Genomic DNA, 21,823 nt, shown 5'->3' with positions numbered 1-21,823 from the left:
AACGTCTTAACGTTTCTTTATTTGGGCGAGGATGGGAGTGACAGACCCCAGCGCTTCCCCAATTTCTGTTGCCTGTTTCCACTCTTGCATACTTAAAGTCAGGGCTCGCTTGAGCAAAAGAACTTTTAACGACAAGCGTCATAGTATTTTTATAACAAGGCTGAAATTTTAACCCTTTCAGTTAGATATAGCCATGAATGTCTTTCAAATAAAAACCTTTATTAGGAATTTGCAGATACCGTGAATGTGCTCTTTATAAACGACACGTGGAAACAGAACACAGCCTCCATAGTTCCTTCGTATATAGTATATTTTTAGTACTGTAAAGTCCCAGTGTCATAATTTAACTTGTCTTTTGTTTCATCCCCCCTCCTCCTTTAAACTGAAATGTGAGGCAGTTCTCTGCTTAGTCCTGTAAGTTTCATTTTATCTTGAAATGAAAGTGTTCTGAAAAAGTCCTTGACAGGATATGCAAATTCATACAACAAAAACCTTCTTTCACGTTGAGGACTGGCCCCATGTAAATATTAGTTTACCAGATGAGCCCAAAGGGTCAACTGCTTTGAAAGAAGGCCCTGATGCAAATACTGGAGGGCATGGCTTAGTTAGAAAGAGAAAGGCAATTTATGGAAGTAGTGGTCGCTAAGCAGTTCTGCCTGCTGCCTTGGAAAATCAGAAGCAGTTTTGCCAGGTGGGCATCACAGATAATCCCTCTCACCATCTGGTTTGCACAGATTCATAAGTGGATTCATTAGTAGTGAGGTATAGTGGCAAGAACACTTGCTTGGGATTCGAGACATAGCTTTGTAGTAAATATGTGACCTCACACCTATACATTTCTTCATGTTTGAGTCAGAAGCACCATCACTCGAAAAGTCTAAGAATAAAACACCTGAGAGACAGCTATTGTTAAAACCTGGTTTGCCCACAAGGAAGCTGATACTCCAAGAAATCATATATCTAATATGCAAAACCAGTTGTAATTCATGTTTTCTTGACTCCACTGCCCATGTTCTTTCTGAAAGTCATCTAAACAGTGAAGACCTCAGCAATTTAACCAGATAAGAACAAAAAGTATGATTTTTGAGTTTATTTTCCATATGTGATGTAACTATTCATATTAGAAGTGGTCATCTTTCGATGATCTATTGCTGTGTAACCACTCCAAAACGTAAAAACAGTGACCATTATATTTGTTTACCCTTCTGTCGCTTGGCTGGAGCTCTGCTGGGCTGTTCTTCTGTTTGTCTCAATTGAGGTCTCTCATGTGGATGGAGTCAGATGGCTTTGTTCACAAGTTTGGTGCCCCAGTGGGGACGGTTGGGAGGCTGTGACCTTTTGCTCTTTTACTTTCCATGTGGCCAGCTTGGGCTTATTCTCATGGTGATTGGCTCCTGTTGCTGTTGTTCCATTGCTAAGTCATATGCAACTTTTTATGATCCCATGGACTGCAGCACACCAGGCTTCCCTCAACCATCTTCCAGAGTTTGCTCAAGTTCATGTCCATTGAGTCAGTGATGCTATCTAACCATCTCATCCTCTGCCACCCTCTTCTCCTTTTGCCTTCAATCTTTCCTAGCATCAGGGTCTTTTCCAATGAGTCAGCTCTTCCTATCAGGTGGCTAAAGTATTAGGTCCTAAGAATAAGCATTTCAGTATAGATAAGCCCTAAGATGCAAGCACTACTAAGCCTTGTCTGCATCATCCTTCCTAATATTTTATTTACAGTAAGTCCCCTAGATACAAACCTTCAAGTTTCGAACTTTCAAAAATGCAAAACATGGAGCTCACTAATGAGGACTTGATGGGATTGGATGCCCAGAGAAAGGACGAAGACGGGCTAGAGGAAGGAGCAACTGAAGAACCAAAGAGATTCACAACCAGGGGATTTTCTTTACTTGAAGAGGCAATGTTAGTTTTTGAGGCACAGAACCCAAATGTAGAACAGTACACAAAGGCTGTAGCAGCCGTTCAGAATGCAGTCCAGTTCTACCATGTCACCTATGACTAGAGAAAAGGAGTTACTTCCCACACAGCTCTGTCGGTAAAGAATCTGCCTGCAATGTAGGAGACTCTGGTTCGATTCCTGGATCTGGAAGATCCCCTGGAGAAGGATGGCAACCCACTCCAGTCTTCTTGCCTGGAAAATCCCACAGACAGAGGAGCTTGGCAGTCTATAGTCCATAGGGTCTCAAGACTCGGACATGACTTAATGATTAAACACCACCACCACCATCCAGAAATCACTGGATCGGTTTTTTCAAGAGGGCAGATAGAATTGAATCCAGCAGAGAGTCAGAACCTGTGCCATCAACATCAGGCATAAGTGACATTGCAGCTCTACCATCTCCCACCTCCTCTCCCTCCCCCAGTCAGTAATTCTTCTTGCCTGTTCACTTGATGTCAGCTCCTGTATGCCAGCTGTTGTACTGTACTTTTCAAGGTACTATACTGTAAGATTAAAAACGTTTTATTTTTTGTGTTTCTGTTTTTTATGTATTATTTGTGTGAAAAGTATTATAAACTTATAACAGTACAGTACTATATAGCTGATCGTGTTAGTTGGGTATCTAAGCTAACTTTGTAGGACTTAGGAACAAATTTGACTTATTACTACAAATGCATGAAATATATTATAATTTAAAACAGGAATTGGTTTGATGGAGCAATTCTATTCATAGGAATTCTAACAAGGATAAAGTATTTTAAAATTCTCCAAAATGTACGAGCTAGCTTGTACTGATTTGTGGCATTAATGGTGGTGCTTTGTTCTTTTATATACTCTTCTCTGCTCTTTATATTTTCTAAATGTATAAATGCTGATACACTCACGTGTTAGGAAGAGCCAGCCAAACTTGAGAGCTTCTTTGTGGCCGTGACATTAAACCAGAGGTTCTTAATCTCAGCTACACACTGGAAAGGGATCAGTACAAAGTGACTGATGTCTGGCACCCAAAGATTTGGATTTCACTACTCCTGGGTGAGGCTTAGGTTACCCAGAGTTTTCCAAGCTGCCCGATTCATTTCCAATTGACAGACAAGGTTGAGACCAAGAGGCACAGTAATTCTCTGAATTGACCTATGTTTAAAATATGATTGGTTGACTTGCATTCTCCTTTCTATTAAAAAAAATGTTGACTCATCTCCAGGAACTATTTAACATTTCAAGTCAGTCGGCTACTAGTATGTATGCTCTTATGTGTCCACCAGTTGAGTTATTTCCAAGATTCAGTTGTACTGGTTTCTAAATCTTTTTATGCCAGTTACATGTTTTTAAATAAATATGAGTATAAGCAGAGACAGAGTTAAATGTTTTTGACTGGCAGCCAAAGCAAGCTGCTTAGAAAAGAAAACCACAATGGTTCATTTTTTCTTCTCTTCTTAAAAACTTATTTTCATGATGGTTCATTTTCTGTGTCAGCTTGGCCAGGCTTCAGTGATCCATTGTTTGGTCAAACATTAGTCTAGATCTTACTGTGAAGGTACTTTGTAGGTGCGATTAAGCTTTACAATCAGTTGATTTGAAGTAAGAGATTGCCCCAGATAATCCGAATGGGCTTCAGAGCAAAAATCGAGCTTTTCCAGAGGAGAAGGAATTTTGCATTAAGACTGTCACACAGAAATCCTGCCTGAGTTTCCAGCCTGACACCTGCCTGGAAAATTTCAGATTCGCAAGCACTCACAATAATCTGACCCAACACCTTACAGCAAATTCATATCTGTATCTATTTATCTTACTGGTTCAGTCTCCAAAGAATCCTGACTAAAAGCTGTCAAATGAGATGTGGGTGAGATAAATGAAAAGGGGAAAGTATCTGGAAAGATTCTGTACTCAGACTGTTGTACACATGTATTTAAGTTCTCACTCCAGTTAAAATTTTAAAAAGTAAAGGTAAATAATAGCTAGTGTATTCCAGGCACAGTTTGTGGAAGACAGGTAATCACGGACCTGTACTCAAGGGATCTTGGCTGTACCTGAAGACAAGTGATGAATATAACCGCCAGGCACTGTGAAAGCTTGGGGGTGGTGCTGTACTTGCCAGCTAACAAGTTCATCTGCCACAGGTTCCTGGATGCTGAGGGAATATGAGACTCGAGGTCAGAGACAAAGACTTTAGCACTCATAGCACAGCAGGCACTGATTCCCTTTATCCCACCAATGCCAGAGTGGCCCCGGTGGATGCCATACATGAAGTGGGTTTGCAACACAGCTGAGGGCCCCCGAGTCTAGCGAACCCTAACGTTCATGATGGGCTGCAAGCAAACCTAGCTGAACTTTGCCCAGAGGGAAATGCTGTCCTTATTAGACTGGACAGCAAACAAACCTGCCATCTGCCTCAGAAAGGGATGCTGTGTCTGTCTTCCAAAACTAGCCACTATCCTCTGCTTGCTATACAAACATCCTTGACAAGATGATCCGGAACCAATGCTCTATGCCTCTGCTAAGGAGATGTAGAGAACTGCAAGAGACCTCTGGAGAATTGTATCCCCAAATGAGTCCATTTATATAATTCAAGTTAAAACACAATATTTAAGTCATATATAGATCCTTTTTAAAAAATATAAATGTATTTATTTTAATTGGAGGCTAATTACTTTATAATATTGTATTGGTTTTGCCATACATTGACATGAATCCTTTTTAAATAAGAGTCCTTGCCTTGGGTGTGGAGAAAAGGGAACCTCCTACACTGTTGGTGGGAATGTAAATTGCAGCCACTATGGAGAATAGTAGGGAGGTTCCTTTAAAAGTAAGAGTTGCCATATGATCCTGCAATCCCACTCCTGGGCATATATCCAGACAAAACTATAATTTGAAAAGATGTATGCACCCCAGTGTTCACTGCAGCAGTATTTACAGTCACAAAGACATGGAAGCAACCTAAAAGTCCATCAACAGCTGAATGGATAAAGAAGATGTGGTGCATATATACAATGGAAAACTACTCGGCAATAAAAAAGAATGAAATAGTGCTATTTGCAGCAACATGGATGGACCTAGATTATCATACTAAGTGAAGTCAGCCAGACGAAGAAAAGTATCACATGACATCACTTTTAGGTGGAATCTAAAAACATGATGCAAGCGAACTTATAAAACAGAAAGAGACTCATAGACATAGAAAACAAACTTATGGTTACCAAAGGGGAATGGTGGGGGAGGGGTAAATTAAGAGTTTGGGGCTAACAGATACACACTACTTTATATAACATAGATAAACAACAAAGTCCTACTGTAGAGCACAGGGACTATATTCAATATCATTATAATAAGCTATAATAGAAAAGCATCTGAAAATATATGTATATGCACACACATCTATAAAACTGAACCACTTTGCCCTATACCAGAAACTAACACAACACTGCAAAACAACTATGTTTCAATAAAAAAATAAAGAATCCTTGATTTAATTGACTTTTGGTTGTTGTTGTTGAACTGACCAACAGTATTGAAAAAAACAGTATTCAGTAAAACTGCTTCTATTATTTTTCTCTTGGTTCCAGCTTCCTTTCTAAAGGCAACACTCTTGTAAAAGAGATTCCCATATTAATAAAACCATTGGAAATTCCTTAGACATTAAGAAGTGTGTGTTGAACCCATTATTACAAATGATTAAGTACTGGTAATTTTTAACAATTTTTTGGTAATAACTGTATTTTTGCAAATGGAATCTTATACTTTGTGTTTCTAGAAAATAAGCATTGCTTTTTTCCATCCATAAAACTAAAGCATTAACAACTCAAATATTCCAAGCTACTAAGTGCCTGACAATTATAGTTTGGAGGTAAGTGAAAACAAGTATCAAAAACTTCTAATCTAGGTACATGTGAATCTTCAGATAAATTGAAAGCTGCTATTCTTTCCAAATGTCCATAAGTAGGCATAAATGTCCAGAGTAGGCATAACTTTTCAGCTGAATATATGAATTACGATTAAATATAATTAAATTGATTGTAACTTACTAGAGTCAGAACCATCTTCTTTAAGAAGGAAAGGATCTTCTACGCAATGCATGAACTCAGTCATCAGGGATGGTTCAAGCTTGGCTGCACAGTGGAATCAAGTCACTGAAGATCTTTAATAATCCTAATATCTGGATGCTCCATGGGCCAATTAAGTCAGAATCTCCAGGGGCAAGGCCCAGGCATCAATTTCTTTCTTTTTTGTAACTGACATGCAGAATTATCAGTTTCGGCTATACAATCTGATGATTCAATACTTGTATATGTTGTCAAATGATCACCACTGTAAGCGCAGTCAACATCCATCACCACACAGAGCTACACAGTTTTAAATTTAATTTCATTTTAAACAATATTTTAAAAGCTCCTTGGGAGCCCCATATGCAACCAAGTTGCCAACTACTAAACTAGAGGACTTAGCCTTGCGGTATAGCTCTCAAACTTTACTGTATGGAACTTCATACCTGCCACATCTGTTTATGATCCAATAGGTCTGGGGAGGGACCCAAGAATCTGCATTTCTCCTAAGCTCCCTCGCAATAGAGATGTCACTAGTCCAGGGCCACACTTTGAGACCCACTCCCTACAGAATTATGGTTTTGTTAAAAACATCCATGCCCCCAGGGCAGTTATTTCAAATCTCCCCACATTAGCATAACTCTGAGAAAGGACCAGGCAAATGCCATGTGTGCAATGAAGACCTTTTATTTTGGAAGAAGGAAAGTGAACAACCAAATCTGCAGAAGCAAGCATCCCAGGCTGATGGAAGTTACCACACCCTATTTTGTGCCTTTTTTTTTTTTTTTTTTTTTTTACTGCCCTGAGACTTAATGATAAACTCCTTCAAGGACCATCAAAGACCAAATAGTAGGCGGTGGCCCAATGCTTGGAAATCTCCACCCCTTTCCCAAAACAGCAGGAATAATCCTCCCACTCATTACTCAGCCCACGTATTTCCAGCAACTGACACACACTTGCTTTCTGAGATGGCCCACACTCTGTGGAGTGTGTTTCTTTCCAAATAAATCAATGTACTTCTTACCTGTCACTTTGTGATGGGAATGTTGGAGGGAACACCTGGGTGAGAGGAAAGGCCTCCAGTGGAAGAGCACGAGGCCCACTGACCAACTCCAGCATTTCTTCTAAGGAACAGGATAGCCTTAACTGAGCCAGTCACTTCATCCTTGGGCCTTAGTTTCTTATCTGCAAAATGAGTCTAGAATGTTTCATCTAACTCCGAAATCTTATCAATTCCATGACATTTGACAAGAGAGGTGATGGGCTCTAGGATGTGACCATGGAAGACTCTGGCCATCTGTCACATGAGAGTTCAATCACTGAAGGCCCAGGACTCCCATCACCTGGGCAGTGAAGAGGGATCTCTGCTCTCTGGATGTCACTGAAGTCAGACTAACATCCAGCCACCTCTTTAAAGTTTACCTTAACCAGTTTCTTGACTCAAAAAACAAAAACAACAAACACACCTTGTGATCCATTCTAAAGCTGAAATCATTCTGAGAGGAAGTGGAGGGAGCGAGAAAGCACTTCGTGATTTATTAAAATCACCATAATTCATGGCCGACGTAGGGATCACTGTTTGAAGCCCTGCATCAAAAGGATAATGCAATTATTTTGATGTAAATTTCACGTCGTAGCAAGTACTGGTGTTAATATATTTAAAGTGCCTTATGGGGACTTCCCTGGTGGTCCAGTGGTGAAGACTTAACCTTCCTATGCAGGGAGTGTGGATTCAATCTCCAGTTGGGGAGCTAGGACCCATATGCCTTGTAGCCAAAAACCAAAACCGAAGCAATATTATAGCAAATTCATAAAGACATTTCAAAAGTGTGACTTATGACTACCATTGTCTTATCCACTTTGTTTTAAAATGCTTTTCTACTTGAGACTGATCCAGCGGAAGGGATGGAGCTCCTCTGGAATTCTGACCTTAATATCAGGACAGCGGATTAACAAAGAAGGTCCTGGTTAAAATAGATCTATGGTTCTCAGTTAGCGGCAATTTTGCCCCCAGGGAATACATGGCAATATCTGGTGACATTTTTTGGGTTGTCAAAAATGTGTATCTTGGCCCCAAAGGAAGCAGGCAGGCTACCACCGGCTTCCAGACAGCAGAAGCCCAGGGATGCTGCTAAACACCCCATGATGGGAAGGACAGCACTGCAACAAGGAATTATTTAGTCCAAAATGCCAACAGCACTGAGGTTGAGAAACCCTGAAATAAATGTATCCTGATATACATAACTAATAAGGACCTATTGTACAGCACAGGGAATTCTACTCAATACTCTGTAATGGACTATATGAGAAAGAGCGTGTGTGTGTGTGTGTGTGTGTGTGTGTGTGTATGTATGTATGTGTGTGTGTATATATATATATATATATATATATATATATATAGGTAGGTATATATATGTATACCTATATGCATGCTCAACTGCTCAGTCGTGTCCAACTCTGTGATTCCGCGCACTATAGCCCACCAGGCTCCTCTCATGGGATTTCCCAGGCAAGAATACTGGAGTGGGTTGCTATTTCCTGCTTCAGGGGATCTTCCCAACCCAAGGATTGAACTCATCTCTCCTACATTGGCAGGCGGATTCTTCACCACTGAGCCACCAGAGAAGCACATGTGTGTGTGTGTGTGTGTGTGTGTGTGTGTGTGTGTGTAGGTACATGTATATGTATATATGTACAGCGGATTCACTCTGCTGTACACCTGAAACTAACACATTGTAAATCAACCATACTCCAATAAAAATAATTTTAAATTAATAAATATGTGCAATTCCCCCGCCCCCTCAAAAAAGAAAAGAAATAGATTTTCTGGAGGCAAAAGGAAATGGCCAGAGGGATGAAGAGGGGCAGAAGCAGACAAACTCTGTCCCTGAGGGGAGGTGTCTGACCCCAGAGAAAGGCTGTGCTCCTTTGTACATCTGGCTTCCCTCCACCACCCCATCTTGAAATGCTTCCATCAGGGACATTGATTGAAGTTAAAATTGGTTCTGAGGAAAATACGTACTAAACATAAGAAGCTAATAAACACAGGAAAAAAAATGATTAGCAGCAGCAGCACACCAGAAATGGCTATGAAAACAACAGAGTATCTTAAAGCAGGTTTTTAACCTGGTAGAGATGTAGTCATGCACCTTTGAAACAAGCTTGCCTTTGTTCTGTTTACATGTAATGCTGGGTATGGGCATCTTGGTAGGCTCAACATAAACAATTCTGATCACAGATTTGTTTTTTTACAATACTGAAAGAAGAAAAATACACCAACAATATTAAAAACAAACAGAAAAACACCCCCACAGCACTGCCCTTGCTCCAAATGAAGGATCATGTCTACCAGGGTGAGGCAATCACCCTTCCGTGTTGCCCACATCACACGCCTGTGTATGAAACAATCCATGACACGTTCCATTTATCTGGTACTTTCATCAGAAGTCCATTCTAACACAGTGATCTTCCAGCAACTGCTCCACTAAGAATGAACGGGTGAGTGAGTGAGACCCCTTCTTCACTTTGCCGGTGGAAGAAACCATCAAGGCAGGCCGCAGGACTCCAGATACAAATCTTCCATTTGACATCCATCTGAAACAAAATGTTCGTAAGAGTCAAAACACAGAGAAGTAAGACGTATTTCTCAGATGGATTATAGTTCCTATAACTTGCACAAATATAACAACTCCAGTGACAAAGGTTGAGACTCCATTTACGGCTGCACCAACGCAAATCAGTAAGGAATTAACTGACTGCAAACACCAGCCTTCTTGTGCTAACTGGTTGTCCTCCATGTGCTCTTTTATTCACAGGACATTGTCTGTGAATAAAAGACACAGTTGTGTCTTCATGGACCATCAGGGGAAATGAGTGCATGGTTACCGGGGAGTGGGGTCTGTCCTTTTCAGTACTTTAGGAGGTTGCTCCAAAGACCTGGTCCTAAAAACAGGATATTCTGAGACTTCAAAAAATTTGGGACCCTTCCTGGGTTCCTTGGATGAGTTTCAGTGGCACTTTCTGAGTTCTTTTTTGTTTAGTGTGGGGCTTCCCTGGTGGCCCAGAGGTTAAAGCATCTGCCTCCAATGCAGGAGACCCAGGTTTGATCCCTGGGTCGGGAAGATCCCCTGGAGAAGGAAATGGCCACCCACTCCAGTATTCTTGCCTGGAGAATCCCATGGACTGAGGAGCCTGGTGGGCTGCAGTCCACGGGGTCACAAAGAGTCAGACATGACTGAGTGACTTTACTTACTTACTTACTTGTGTTTATTGAATTTGTTACAATATTGCTTCTGTTGTTGATGGTTGGTTTTTGTTTGTTTGTTTGTTTTTGCCACAAGGCATGTGGGATCTTAACTCCCCAAGCAGGGATCAGACCCGCAACCCCCTGCATTGGAAGGTGAAGTCTCAACCACTGGATCACCAGGGAAGTTCCATGAGTTCATTCTATAGTAAACGTATGTGAAAATGTGCCCACAAAGGATCACTCTGATGATCTGAAACAAATTCAGTGTAAGGCCTCACTATTTTTATGTAATTCATGGTCAGTCTTGGCGTCCAGGCAGGAAGATACTACATTGAATACTCCCTTCAAAGCAGGGGAGGGTGAAGTCCGTCAGTGAACATTTGGGATTTTCTGCCTTCTACCTGGACTGTTCCCTGGGGTCTCTAAAGGTCACTTACAGCTTTAAAGGCAGCTCTGCCAAAGGACTGGCAGTTAAGTCAGACCTTGAATATTTTTCCTAAGAGTACCCCTTTGTCCCTCTTTTACTTCTGACTAAAGCCTTCAGCTTCTACAGGTAATTGACAATGGGTTTTTTAAAAAACTGATGCCACAGGTCGCTGGCACATTGTTAGGCTTGTCATATAGCCTCCTTTTTGTTGCAACTGGCACAAAGCCAGTTCAGAGCCACGAGCATGGTATCCTCTAGCCAAGGTGATGCTGGGGATCCAGAACCATCCACGTCAGAAGAAAGAGAATTTGAGTGACCAATCTGGCATGCCCAGGACTGCAGGATTTCCTGGGATGTAGGACTTCCAGAGCTAACTCTGAGCAAGTCCCCTGCAAACCCAAACATGCTATTCACCTGATGGGGAAGGAACCATCTTTGCTACATTAGTACCACAGCCTTCAGTTAGTAGAAACAGTCCAGCTAAATCTAGCATGGAAGTCACAGCCTATTAAAATAGCTGGGACTGGACCAATCATCTACCTCCTCATTTTCACAAAGATACCAGACTCAGAGTGGTTGTCAACCTTTTCCCTGGGTCACACAGCTTGCTGGTATATCAGGAACCAGATCCTGGAATGCGACACTCCCAATATAGGGCACTTTCCACTGCATCACATTTTTTGCTTTGCTCTTATCGCTCTTGTAGAATGAGTTCATCTGAATTTTCTTACAGGACTTGGCTTTTAAAACAGTGAAAATTGCTGTTTATACTGGGCAACACTTTTTTTTTTTCATGTCGGGATAGTGAATGGCATCAGGAGGCTGTAACTGGCCTCAACTGGCCATTCCCATTACTACATGGCATCCATTCCTGTCATTTTACAGCCCAGTGAAAAATCTTCAACACACAACCACTAGTCATCACGAGATGCCACCCTTGGTGGAGATGGTCACATGCCAGGATGATGTACCCCTGGGTGACCGGCTGGTTTGTGACTAGCTCACAGACACACAGATTAGCATCTACAAAGTGCATGAAAATCTTGCTTCTTCATACCTTAGATTCTTTCAAGGGGAAGACATAAGATGCCTGTTCTACAAAGTTGAGGTTAAGGTAGAAAACAATCAGTTCTAAGCACTTTACAGGTATCATCTTATTTAATCCTCATCACCTCCTCTGAGTTACTATCATCCCATTTCACATACAAGGGAACTGAGGCATAGCAGGGTAATTAGCCAGCCCCCAAAGGTTCTGTTGTTGTTGTTTTAACTCTAGTAAGTAGTGGAGGGTTCTGAGCCTCATGCTCTTTCAGAAGAGAAATCAAGAGCTCAGGAGAGCAAACCAATCCAGAACGTGGACTCTGGAAGGCAAGGGGAAAGGCAGAGGGCTGTGTTCCTGGGGTGCAGGAGATAAACCAATATGGTGACGACCTGCAGTAAAAGGAGCAACTCTGTTGACTTCTGCGTGCAGTGCACACAAAGGATAACGTAGTATGTTCTGGCCCGACCTCCATCTTCATCGGCTATCCTCACTTAACCATAGTAAGTACCAAACACCTTATGCTGTCCTGCATCAGTCCACGCTGGAGTACAGCCACTGGTACTGGAAAATCCCACCATGACATACCATCGGTAACAGTCCCTTCACAGAGTTCCTTCTCAGCTCCCCAGCCTCACTTGATCCTCTGAACCTCTTAGTATTGCATCTTTCCCTTTGACTTTTAGCCCGTTCACCCAGGAGCTCAGCCAGTGGGTTGGATAAGGACCTACCACATGAAATCAAACACTTCTGAAGAAGTGTGACAGCATTAATGAAGTGAAACTGGCAAGTTGGTGAAGTGATTTTGATATTTCCATCTCTCAATTTTCTTCCTCCCTTCTAGTACATTCTACCCTGTTCTGTCTTAAACTGTGATCTTCTGCAGTGGGCTTAGTTTTAGTTCTTTATATTTCACTGGGAATGTATTTCACTGGCACCATTTAAGACAGAATGGTGCCACTCTCAGCATTAGCCACACATTAAAGCTGAGCTTTCCTGGGAGAACCATAATTAGAAATTTACTTTGTCCCCACAAGAGTAACTTAAAGCATCACAGAACAGGTAGTTGTTTTATGTGAGAACAAAACTCTTCCTGGTGCTTCTGAAATCAAAGCATGTGAAAAACTTTTAAGGGGCCTACATTTAGGTTTGATCAGTTCCAACTATGACCACCACTACTCTGATGTGAAAACACACAGTGCAGTCTTCAATTTCATAGGAAACATCTAGAATTCTTAAGTGGCCCAGATACTATGCTTTGGGGCAAGGAAACTGCTCACCAGTTCTTCAGAAACACCTTCAAAATGGAGAAGAGCTGACTTCAATGAACTTCTGCTTTTTCTATAATTTTATATGCTGGGCTCTAGCCATGCTGTACAAACACTTCAAGGTACCCCATAAAAAAAAAAAGGTCACTCCATCAAAACATATTACTCCATAATGATTATACAAGGTATGAAAGAAAAAAGGAGCATGATTTTATTGAAATCTTTTAGTACAGTGTTGGAAGATCTTCGAATCCTATATTCTAAAGCAATACAAGCACTGCAAATGATGTAGTTCCTGAATCTAGTTGACATCTCTACCACAGGAAAGTTATCATACAAATCTCTTGAAGCTGATGGATGTAATTTAAGTTGACAATGGAACAACTCTGGTATATTCGTATTTCTCTGGATCCCCTTTTTGGCTAGATGTACACCAAGTCAATTGCCATTCAGCAGAGTTGGACAGAACCAGTATGTTTGGTGGTTTCATTGAAATGTTTCTGCACGAGCAGCAAGGGATTGCATGAGCTCAAATTAAGCAGCTCTCAAGGTCGTCTTCATCCTCTTTCTTTGAACTGGACCATCAAATGCCACTGAGTAGGGCTAAGTCTAGTCTACTTAGTTGACAGATGTACCAGAAGTACTTTAAAATACAAAAGTGAAGCTAAATAACCATGGAAACCATCAGCTCTTAGAGAATGACAATATCACTTTTTTAATATCTTTATCTGAATATCATTTTTGAAAATGAATTTAAAAATTATATGTCAGCTCTATAACACATTTAGATCTATGTGTTGGACTAAATCTTCGATGAAATCACTGCTTTAAATCAACTGGTTTTAGTCACTGTTAACGTGTCTATGATGGGATGCCAAGATGTCTAGTTGCGTGCATTCATAACTACATTTTCACTCCACAGAAATTGAAGAAATACAGATTATCATTCGTCAAAAAGAAAAATTACATACATCTCAATAGACTCTTTATATATCTCAAATCAACTCTGTCTAGATAGAGTCCATCGTAGCGCATAGCTGACTTTAGCCATTTTAAGGTACAGCAAAATGCTAGTTTCTGCAATGATCAAAACAATCCTTTAAAACTTTGATTTAACCTCTGCTGTGATGAAGTTTGAAATCTTAAAGATTGCTATTCAGGTTTGTTAATCATTTAAAGAGACCTCATTTTTCCACCCACTGAATTTAGATCCGAGACTTTCCTCTGAGTTTTGAGATCCAGCAGGAGGAGGAGACTTCTTTCTTTCTCCTGGGCTTTGTCTATGTAGGCACATTTTCTTTTTTGTGGGTGGAAGCACTCAGCTGGTTGTCCACCAACGTGCCCTTAGTACAATTCAGAGTTGCTGCTTGCTGCCTGCCACCGAGGAGGGGGCACCTCACTCAGGAGCCGTCAAAGGTCACCTGTGAATAAAGCTCTCTTCCCTCCACCATCTCGTTGGGCCACCACTGAACATTCACTTCATGGAGCAACTAATGCTTACTTATTTGTGCTTTATTTGGTAGGCCCTTCTCACCTATGTAACAGCTCTAGCTAAAATAATCTATTGCCTAGAAGGTCTGCTACTTGTGATTACAAAAGACCAAAGACCGCGAGGTCACCACTAAGGAAGTAACGTTTAAACGTGTATTTGGAGGCACCCACCAAAAATGTACCCTTTAATCATGTCAAAAAAAAAAATAATAGAGATGGGACTAGTAAAGCTGAGAGGACTTAGGGAAGAAGTCTTTGTTGCGGTGGAGATCCACAACATGAAACTCTTGGGGAAAAAGGCAGAGTAAAAGCTAGAGCTAAAAACAGGATGTTAAAAAACACAAGATGGCAGAACATGAGGTGCATCCGGATGGACAGAGCTTGAACGTGACTGTGAACCTGGAGATTATCCCAAGAGTTTCTCAGTCAGATCTACTGCTGAACAAACTTCTGGAATCTTAGAACAGTGTATTTCACGAAAGTGACAGTCATGCTTTTCAGAAGTGGCAATAAAAAAATACACTGCTTCTGAGGTGTCTATTGTTTACCAAAAATAAACGTGCCAGTGGCCATCTTCAGCTATTGATGCATTTTGTCCTAATTAAGCATAATGACTAAAATGGTTTCCTGGAAACCTGAGCACTAAAAACAAATATTCAAAATTCAGGGTATTATTAATTCTCTAAGGTTCACTCAAAAGTGAAAGACTAATTTTCTACAAGGTTTCACCCAAATGTCCATAGACATTATCATTTTATATTTACAAAAAGGCTTTAATCTGAAGTGACCTTTGGTAGCCCCGAAATTCTTAAACTATGAACTTCCACAATGAAATTATAAACTTGAAAGTTGTGGCCTCAAAGTACTGACAGAACAAAGGGGGGAGAAAAAGGTCACTTATCAGAACAAGTCAAGGTAACAAAAACATTTCTCCTTTAAGATTGTTCACTTAAAAGATCAAATAACCACTGTTCTCCCCACTAAAGTGAAAATAAATGGTCGAGATCTTTAAGAGGGGGAAAACAGTGGCCTTGGAGTATACAGAGACCTGATGTTTTTGCATTAACATAACTGCTCAGTCCCAAAGCTAAAAAAATCAGACAAATGCACGCAAGTTAGAAGCCAGAGCAGGCTTGCTCCACACCTCACATCTTTACAGTGGGACGTGGCTGAACAGGTAAGACACAGATTCACCGTTGTGGGTCCTTCGGATCGCTTCAGCCAAGATCATCGAAATGTCAATAACCTAAACACCAATGAAAAGACAGACAAGGGGAGAGGAAAGTGGGACATCTCAGTGACGTTTAATTAGAAACGTAGAAGCCAGAAAGCCTAGAAAAGCTTTCTCCAGCACATAAGATGTGCTACTAGTAAACCCCCACCCCACATGCACGTCTTCTGAGAGGACAGTTTGTGCCTGTCTTCAGAGTACGATTTTTCAGTGTAGATACTTCAAAGGCTGTTCAGGGCTGCTGTTAACCAGAGACATTCTTTTCTTCGGGTGTTTGTTGTTTTTAAATTATTTTTACTCAATCATCACATGGAAGATTTTTGTCTCTCCGTTTCTGAAAACACAGATACTATAGCATCTAACAATACAGCTGTAATCACCTAACTTCAAGGTCAGCATTAGAACAGCCATAGACAATGGGGAAGGCGATGGCACCCCACTCCAGTACTCTTGCCTGGAAACTCCCATGGACGGAGGAGCCTGGTGGGCTGAAGTCCATGGAGTCACTAGAGTCAGACATGACTAGCGACTTCACTTTCATGCATTGGAGAAGGAAATGGCAACCCACTCCAGTGTTCTTGCCTGGAGAATCCCAGGGATGACAGAGCCTGGTGGGCTGCCATCTATGGGGTTACACAGAGTCAGACACGACTGAAGCGACTTAGCAGCAGCAGCAGCAGACAATGCATAAATGCATAGGCTTGGCTGTGTTACAATAAAACTTTATTTACAAAAGCAGATGGTGGGCTGGATTGGGCCTGTGGGCCTTAATTTACTGACTCTCAATTACTGAGAATCAGATATGAAAATCTAAGGCAAAGCTATTTTGACCATTTTCAGACAAATCTCCTGGGGCCAAATGAACTGCATTGCTCTCTGATAGATGAAAAATCACAAGGCAGATCACTCTGATCCATCTTCATACTCTAATGATGGGAATGGAGGCTTCCGGCAATGAAAGGACTTGCCAAGGTTCACCAAGGTACAGAGGCCAAACAAGAATTCAAACCCTTTGACTTATTTCAAGCCAACTGGTATACAGCAATCATTGCCACCTCTCTGGGGGCCGCCAAGTCAGGAGGGATAGGAGTAAACCCTTGGTACAGCCTTATCATTTCAAACAGAAACCTTGCACCCATCAAACACTAACTCCCTAATGCCGCTCCTGGCAACCACCACTCTACTTCCCCTTTCTATGCATCTGACTACTCTAGGGCCCTCAGGTTAAGTGGAATCTAGTTTAAATATCACACAGCGTTTGCCCTTTTGTGACTGGCTTCTTTCATTTAGCATACCATTTTCAAGGTTCATCCATGTTACTGCATGTGTCAGAATTTCCTTCCTTTTTAAGACCGAGGAATGTTTGACTGTATGAAGAGACCACACTTTGGTTACCCATTCAACTGGCGGTGGTCAGTTTGGTCATTTCCACCTTTTGACTACTGCAACTAGGGCCTGCTATGAATGTTTGTGTACAAGGTTTTGCTGAACACCCATTTTCAGATTCAGGGGAATAATCCTTAGAGGCAGACCTGGTGGATCACATGGTAATTCTGTTTAGCTTTAGCACAGTCTGTTTCTTAATGGCCTTTACTGTGGCTTTATTCACTTACTGTTCATAACTTTGACCTCTGCTGACCCCAGCTTTTCCCAGATATCTAACATGTATCAGACCTTCCCATTACAGGAAGCTACAACCTCTGCCAACATCTGCCTTAGCAAGGGGTCATACATACAAGATGCAATGCTATTTTTCGAGATGGGAGCTAAGTGTCTCATTGCATGGCTCTGCCAGCAGTATAGCCAGTACCTGAATCTTGGAGCAGTGTTTCATCTTGTCCTCTTGGGGAATAGTGTTTGTCACAACAACAGCCTCAAAGGCAGCATTATTTATTCTGGAAATAGCTGGCCCAGAGAAGATCCCATGGGTAAGGATAGCATACACTTTGGTGGCTCCAGCTGAGAGTAGTCTATAAAATAAAAGATAAAAAAGTCAAGTGCACACAAATATTCTTGAAACATTCTCCCCTTTGTGTGAATTTAGAAGCAACAGTGTGTTCCATATAGGAAAACATGAAACCAATTTCACTCACATTTATTAGTCGAAAACATGATCTTTTAAGCTATGTGCTGACCAAACACTTTGTATTTCCTTACATCAGGGATTATCACCCTTGGCTTTGGGCCCAGACAATTCTTTGTTGTGAAGCACACATCCCTGGCCTCTACCCAATAGCAACACCCCTCCCGTCAGTTGTCACAACCAAAAATGTCTCCCGACATTGTCAAATGTCTCCCAGGAAACAAAACTGCCCAGGTTTAAAAGAGCAAAGCCAAAACGTCACATGTTGACATATAATCAATACAAAAAGGTGAGCTATTCTACACTCTTAGTTTTGCTCTGTCTTAGAAACCTGCTGTGCACTGTGCCCTCCCAGCACATCACAGTCCGTGCATTCTGCAGCCATGCACAGGTGGGCAGCGGCTCCTAGGTAGGATAGCCCAGCTCTAAGTCTCTGGAAGCCCACAGCTGAGAAAGCTGGAGTGAAAGCGAGCACAAGGAAGGGAGGGCCTGAAGAGGCCGAAAGACTATCTTTTCCCCTCTGTGCTCAGTTTCAGAAGCATCTTCTCTGAACTTTTTAAAAAATACACTGCAAGTAAAACCTTGAAAAGGAACACTGGGCCATAAAGGACCATGGTTTTTTCCCTACCAAGACAAAAAGAAATGGGCCTAGAAATTGACTTCGGTCTGAAAATCCACTACTAAGCAATCAGTAATAATTAGGAGGATGGAGCCTGGTTTTTAGCAGCTGATGCTTCTCCTTTCTTCATGAGATGGCCTAGCACTCTCCTGAAGGGTCCGGAAGCACCCCCATACTTGTCCGCAGCATGGCAGATGGTGCCACAGGTGTCGGCCATGTCATCCACAAGGATGGCCACACGGTCCTTCACATCGCCCACCAGGACCATCCGGTCCACTTCATTCGCCTTCTTCCTCTCCTTGTGAATCAGTGCAAACTCCACGTTCAACCTGTCCGCAATTGACGTGACCCTGCTCAAAGACATATACAAACACAGACTTAGTGAACACAGACTTCTGGTTATTGCGGGGGGTTGGGGGGAGGCTGGGAAGAAGGGATAGTTAGGAAGTTTGGGGTGGACACGTATACACTGGTGTATGTAAAATGGACAACCAACAAGGATCTACTGTATAGCATAGGGAACTCTGCTCAATATTATGCAACAAACTAAATGGGAAGAGAATTTGAGAAAGAATAGAAACGTGTAAATAAATAACTGAATCACTTTCCTGTACGCCTGAAACTAACACAACACTGTTAGCCAACTATACTCCAACATAAAATTAAAAGTTAAAAAGATACATAGGGAAAAGAAGGAAAAGAATTACACCTGAAGTCTGAAAACACATTCCCAAAATTACATTAGAAAACTCTCAGTTTACAAAATAAGAAAGAAAAAAACAAACATAGGTGTGTCAAATATTGTCGAGAAACAAAAAAGACTGTGCTCTTCACAGCTTTTTTTTTAGGACTACTGTAACCAGCCCCACTCAAGATAAGGCAGGAATCAGGCCTCGCCTGAAAAGCTGGGACTGGTGTGGGGTATGTGTTAAGCAACCGACAAGGAGGAATGTGCCAGGACATGGCCTTGTGCCTGGGGGCAGCTGGGGAAGAAAGCCAGGGCGCCTTGACCATGGTCTAAAACTCCTGACACTCAACAGGTTGGTGTTTAAGGGCATCTTTTAAAGTCAGAGGCCCGAATGAAAGTAAATTATTTAGAAACTACTAACTGCTTAGTTTGGGGAGCAGCCATGAGGGACAAAGTCCTGTTTAGCAAAGCCACGTAAGCTGCAGGCTTATGACAAAGGGCTTGGCTGCACTTGAGGCCTCTGAGATTGTAATCACAGTCCAGGCCTCTGCCCATCTACAGCAAATGCTCAGTCATCAGCCCTGAAAGGCCTGAACTGGCTAAAGGAGAAGTTGGCAGGCTAGGCTTGCTGCTGAGCCCGGGACATTCTACATTTTTCCTGTGAAGAATAGACTTCAATGATGAAACTTAGCATAAAATAATCCCACTGACATAAGGGAACATGAAATATCCTGTTTCACTTCTTAAAATGACAGTCTCTTATTATGCAATGCAGCTGAAAAAAATTTTTTTGAAGGACCAAAACACAGACTCAGACACAACCCAATTTAGTATGCAGTGACTAGAGGATACAACCTCTGGATGCTTAAGTCCTGGTACCAAAATGGTGACCAAGTAGAGCCTAACCAAATCATTGAGAAGAACCCACTTTCTGGGGCCAAGAGGACAGCAGCTGATAGAACAAGGGGACTGTGTACCACGGGTTACCCCTGCTTGTTTCTGAGAACATTCAACAACTGGTATCATTTTTAACTGTGGTAGAAAAAGTTATACATATTATATACATAGAGGTATGTATACCTAATAGAATTTGAACGCTGACAAAAATTTTGCCCCGTAATCGCCTTAAAACATATACTACTCTCTGTATGCCAATTTCATAAACGATATGCCCTTTAAACTCCAATTAAGGAAAGCTAGTTTCTCAGAACATAAGACAGATTTTGCCAAGAAAAGCCTCTTGAACACCTTACGTATGAGCATATATATTAAAATTTTGTTTCTATGTAAGGATCAGGAAGACCTCGGTACGGCAGGGCCCAGGTCCACAGCCTCACACGAGGACGTGCCACCACGTGGGCTGAAGGTGGCATCACCTGTGTTCACATGTCTGCCAGGTGATCTGCTCTCCTGAGCCAGCGAATAAACACACCAGCAGGGGGCGCAGCGGCCTGAATGGGAAGGAAGCTGAGCTATGCAGTTTGGTGGGTAGGGTGGGCGTCAGGGGGACAGAGGAAGGCATGGAACATGAGTGGGGAGCCCCAGCCACTTCAGGTACCCAATGGTAATGTCAGAAGCAGACAATCAGGGAAACTATTCCTGCAAAAAAACTCCAGGGTTGCGACAATATCCCTATTTCTCCACAGGTTCCAACGCTTCTCTTCCAGGTGTACAACTGTGACTTACTGCCTATTCCTAACATACGGTTGTTGAGACAGGGTATCATACAGAAATCTCAGGTGGAAAAAGCTAGAACAACAACAACAAAAATACATAGTTTGATTTCTATTTCTTCTGGATACACCATTACAGTCTTTACCAAAGAAAAAGAAAAAAAAAAAAAGGCAAATCTGAATTAGTTGCACCATCTTCCCGAATCAGTTTTATGTGAATATTGACCATCTCATCAGTGGCGTGCTTCCTTCCTAAGGTGTATTTTTTCTCAGCTTCAAAGACTACCCACAAGTGACCTCTTGTGGTGATATTAAGTTTTACCTGGAACAAATGAAGCTTCAAAGTTTTTTCTACAGCAACAAGTCCCAATTTCTCAGACACCTATTTTTATCTGTGTATGTGAAAAACAACTAATCACATCAAGCAAGGAAGTCACAGATAATGTCAACTGCAGGTATCATGTGTTACTTGCGAGGCTATTTTGTTGGTTGGGGAACAGCTTACTCCAGGATATGTGAGATGTGTAGCAAAAATTTAAGGGAAAAGACAGAGGTGACAAGAACTCTGAAATGCACGCCCTTAAAAAGTTTGCCTTTCCCGGCAGAGAGGGAGCAGCAGGGTAGTCTGAGTGGAACTGATCTGAAGGGGCTCTGAACAAAAACAACACCTTGCTGCTGGCCTAGCTAGCTGATTCTGTTATTATTCTTTTTTTTTAGCAGGGGTTAGCAAGTACATGAGGGAACTTGGCATATCATAAAAGATGGTACTTCAAGTCAAAGGGAGAAGAATTGATTACTTAACAGTTTGGGGACAATCTAGATAGCTGGGGACAGGGGAACTTGGATTCTTCATTCACTGTTTATTCCAAAACATGTTTCAGATGGAAGAAAAATTAAATATTAAAAAGGAAAAAAGCAACCCTTAAAATATGTAAAATCAGAGGAGAGGAAAAATGTTAAGGGTGAATCTTTCATAAACCCAGAAGCCATAATTTGAAAAAGAGATAAATATGACTACATAAGAATGTTTTAAGAGTCTTGCAGAGAAGAAAAACACAACAAGTGAAAAACTT

At 41.6% G+C, this 21,823-nt stretch overlaps 1 protein-coding gene across 2 annotated transcripts in view; it reads right to left on the bottom strand.

The window, feature by feature from the left end:
- Nucleotides 1–6,656: 6,656 nt before the first annotated feature.
- Nucleotides 6,657–21,823, bottom strand: part of PRPS2 (phosphoribosyl pyrophosphate synthetase 2) — a 30,209-nt gene continuing 15,042 nt past the window's right edge. Inside the window, exons 5-8 of one of the 2 annotated variants that reach the window (XM_027962974.3) lie at nucleotides 18,566–18,739; nucleotides 17,498–17,657; nucleotides 15,601–15,702; nucleotides 6,657–9,579 (exon numbers count right to left, since the gene is read on the bottom strand). In XM_027962974.3, coding sequence (XP_027818775.1) covers nucleotides 15,610–15,702; nucleotides 17,498–17,657; nucleotides 18,566–18,739 — 427 coding nt within the window. In that variant the 3' untranslated portion in view covers nucleotides 6,657–9,579; nucleotides 15,601–15,609. Of the gene's footprint in view, nucleotides 9,580–13,153; nucleotides 15,703–17,497; nucleotides 17,658–18,565; nucleotides 18,740–21,823 lie in introns of those variants that run through there. The other variant, XM_060407445.1, reaches the window with a different exon arrangement.

The sequence above is a fragment of the Ovis aries genome, chromosome X (genome assembly GCF_016772045.2).
Source record: "Ovis aries strain OAR_USU_Benz2616 breed Rambouillet chromosome X, ARS-UI_Ramb_v3.0, whole genome shotgun sequence".
Lineage (NCBI taxonomy): Eukaryota > Metazoa > Chordata > Mammalia > Artiodactyla > Bovidae > Ovis > Ovis aries.
Note: the sequence above shows the minus strand (reverse complement) of the source record. Positions and strands in the feature narration are given on the sequence as shown.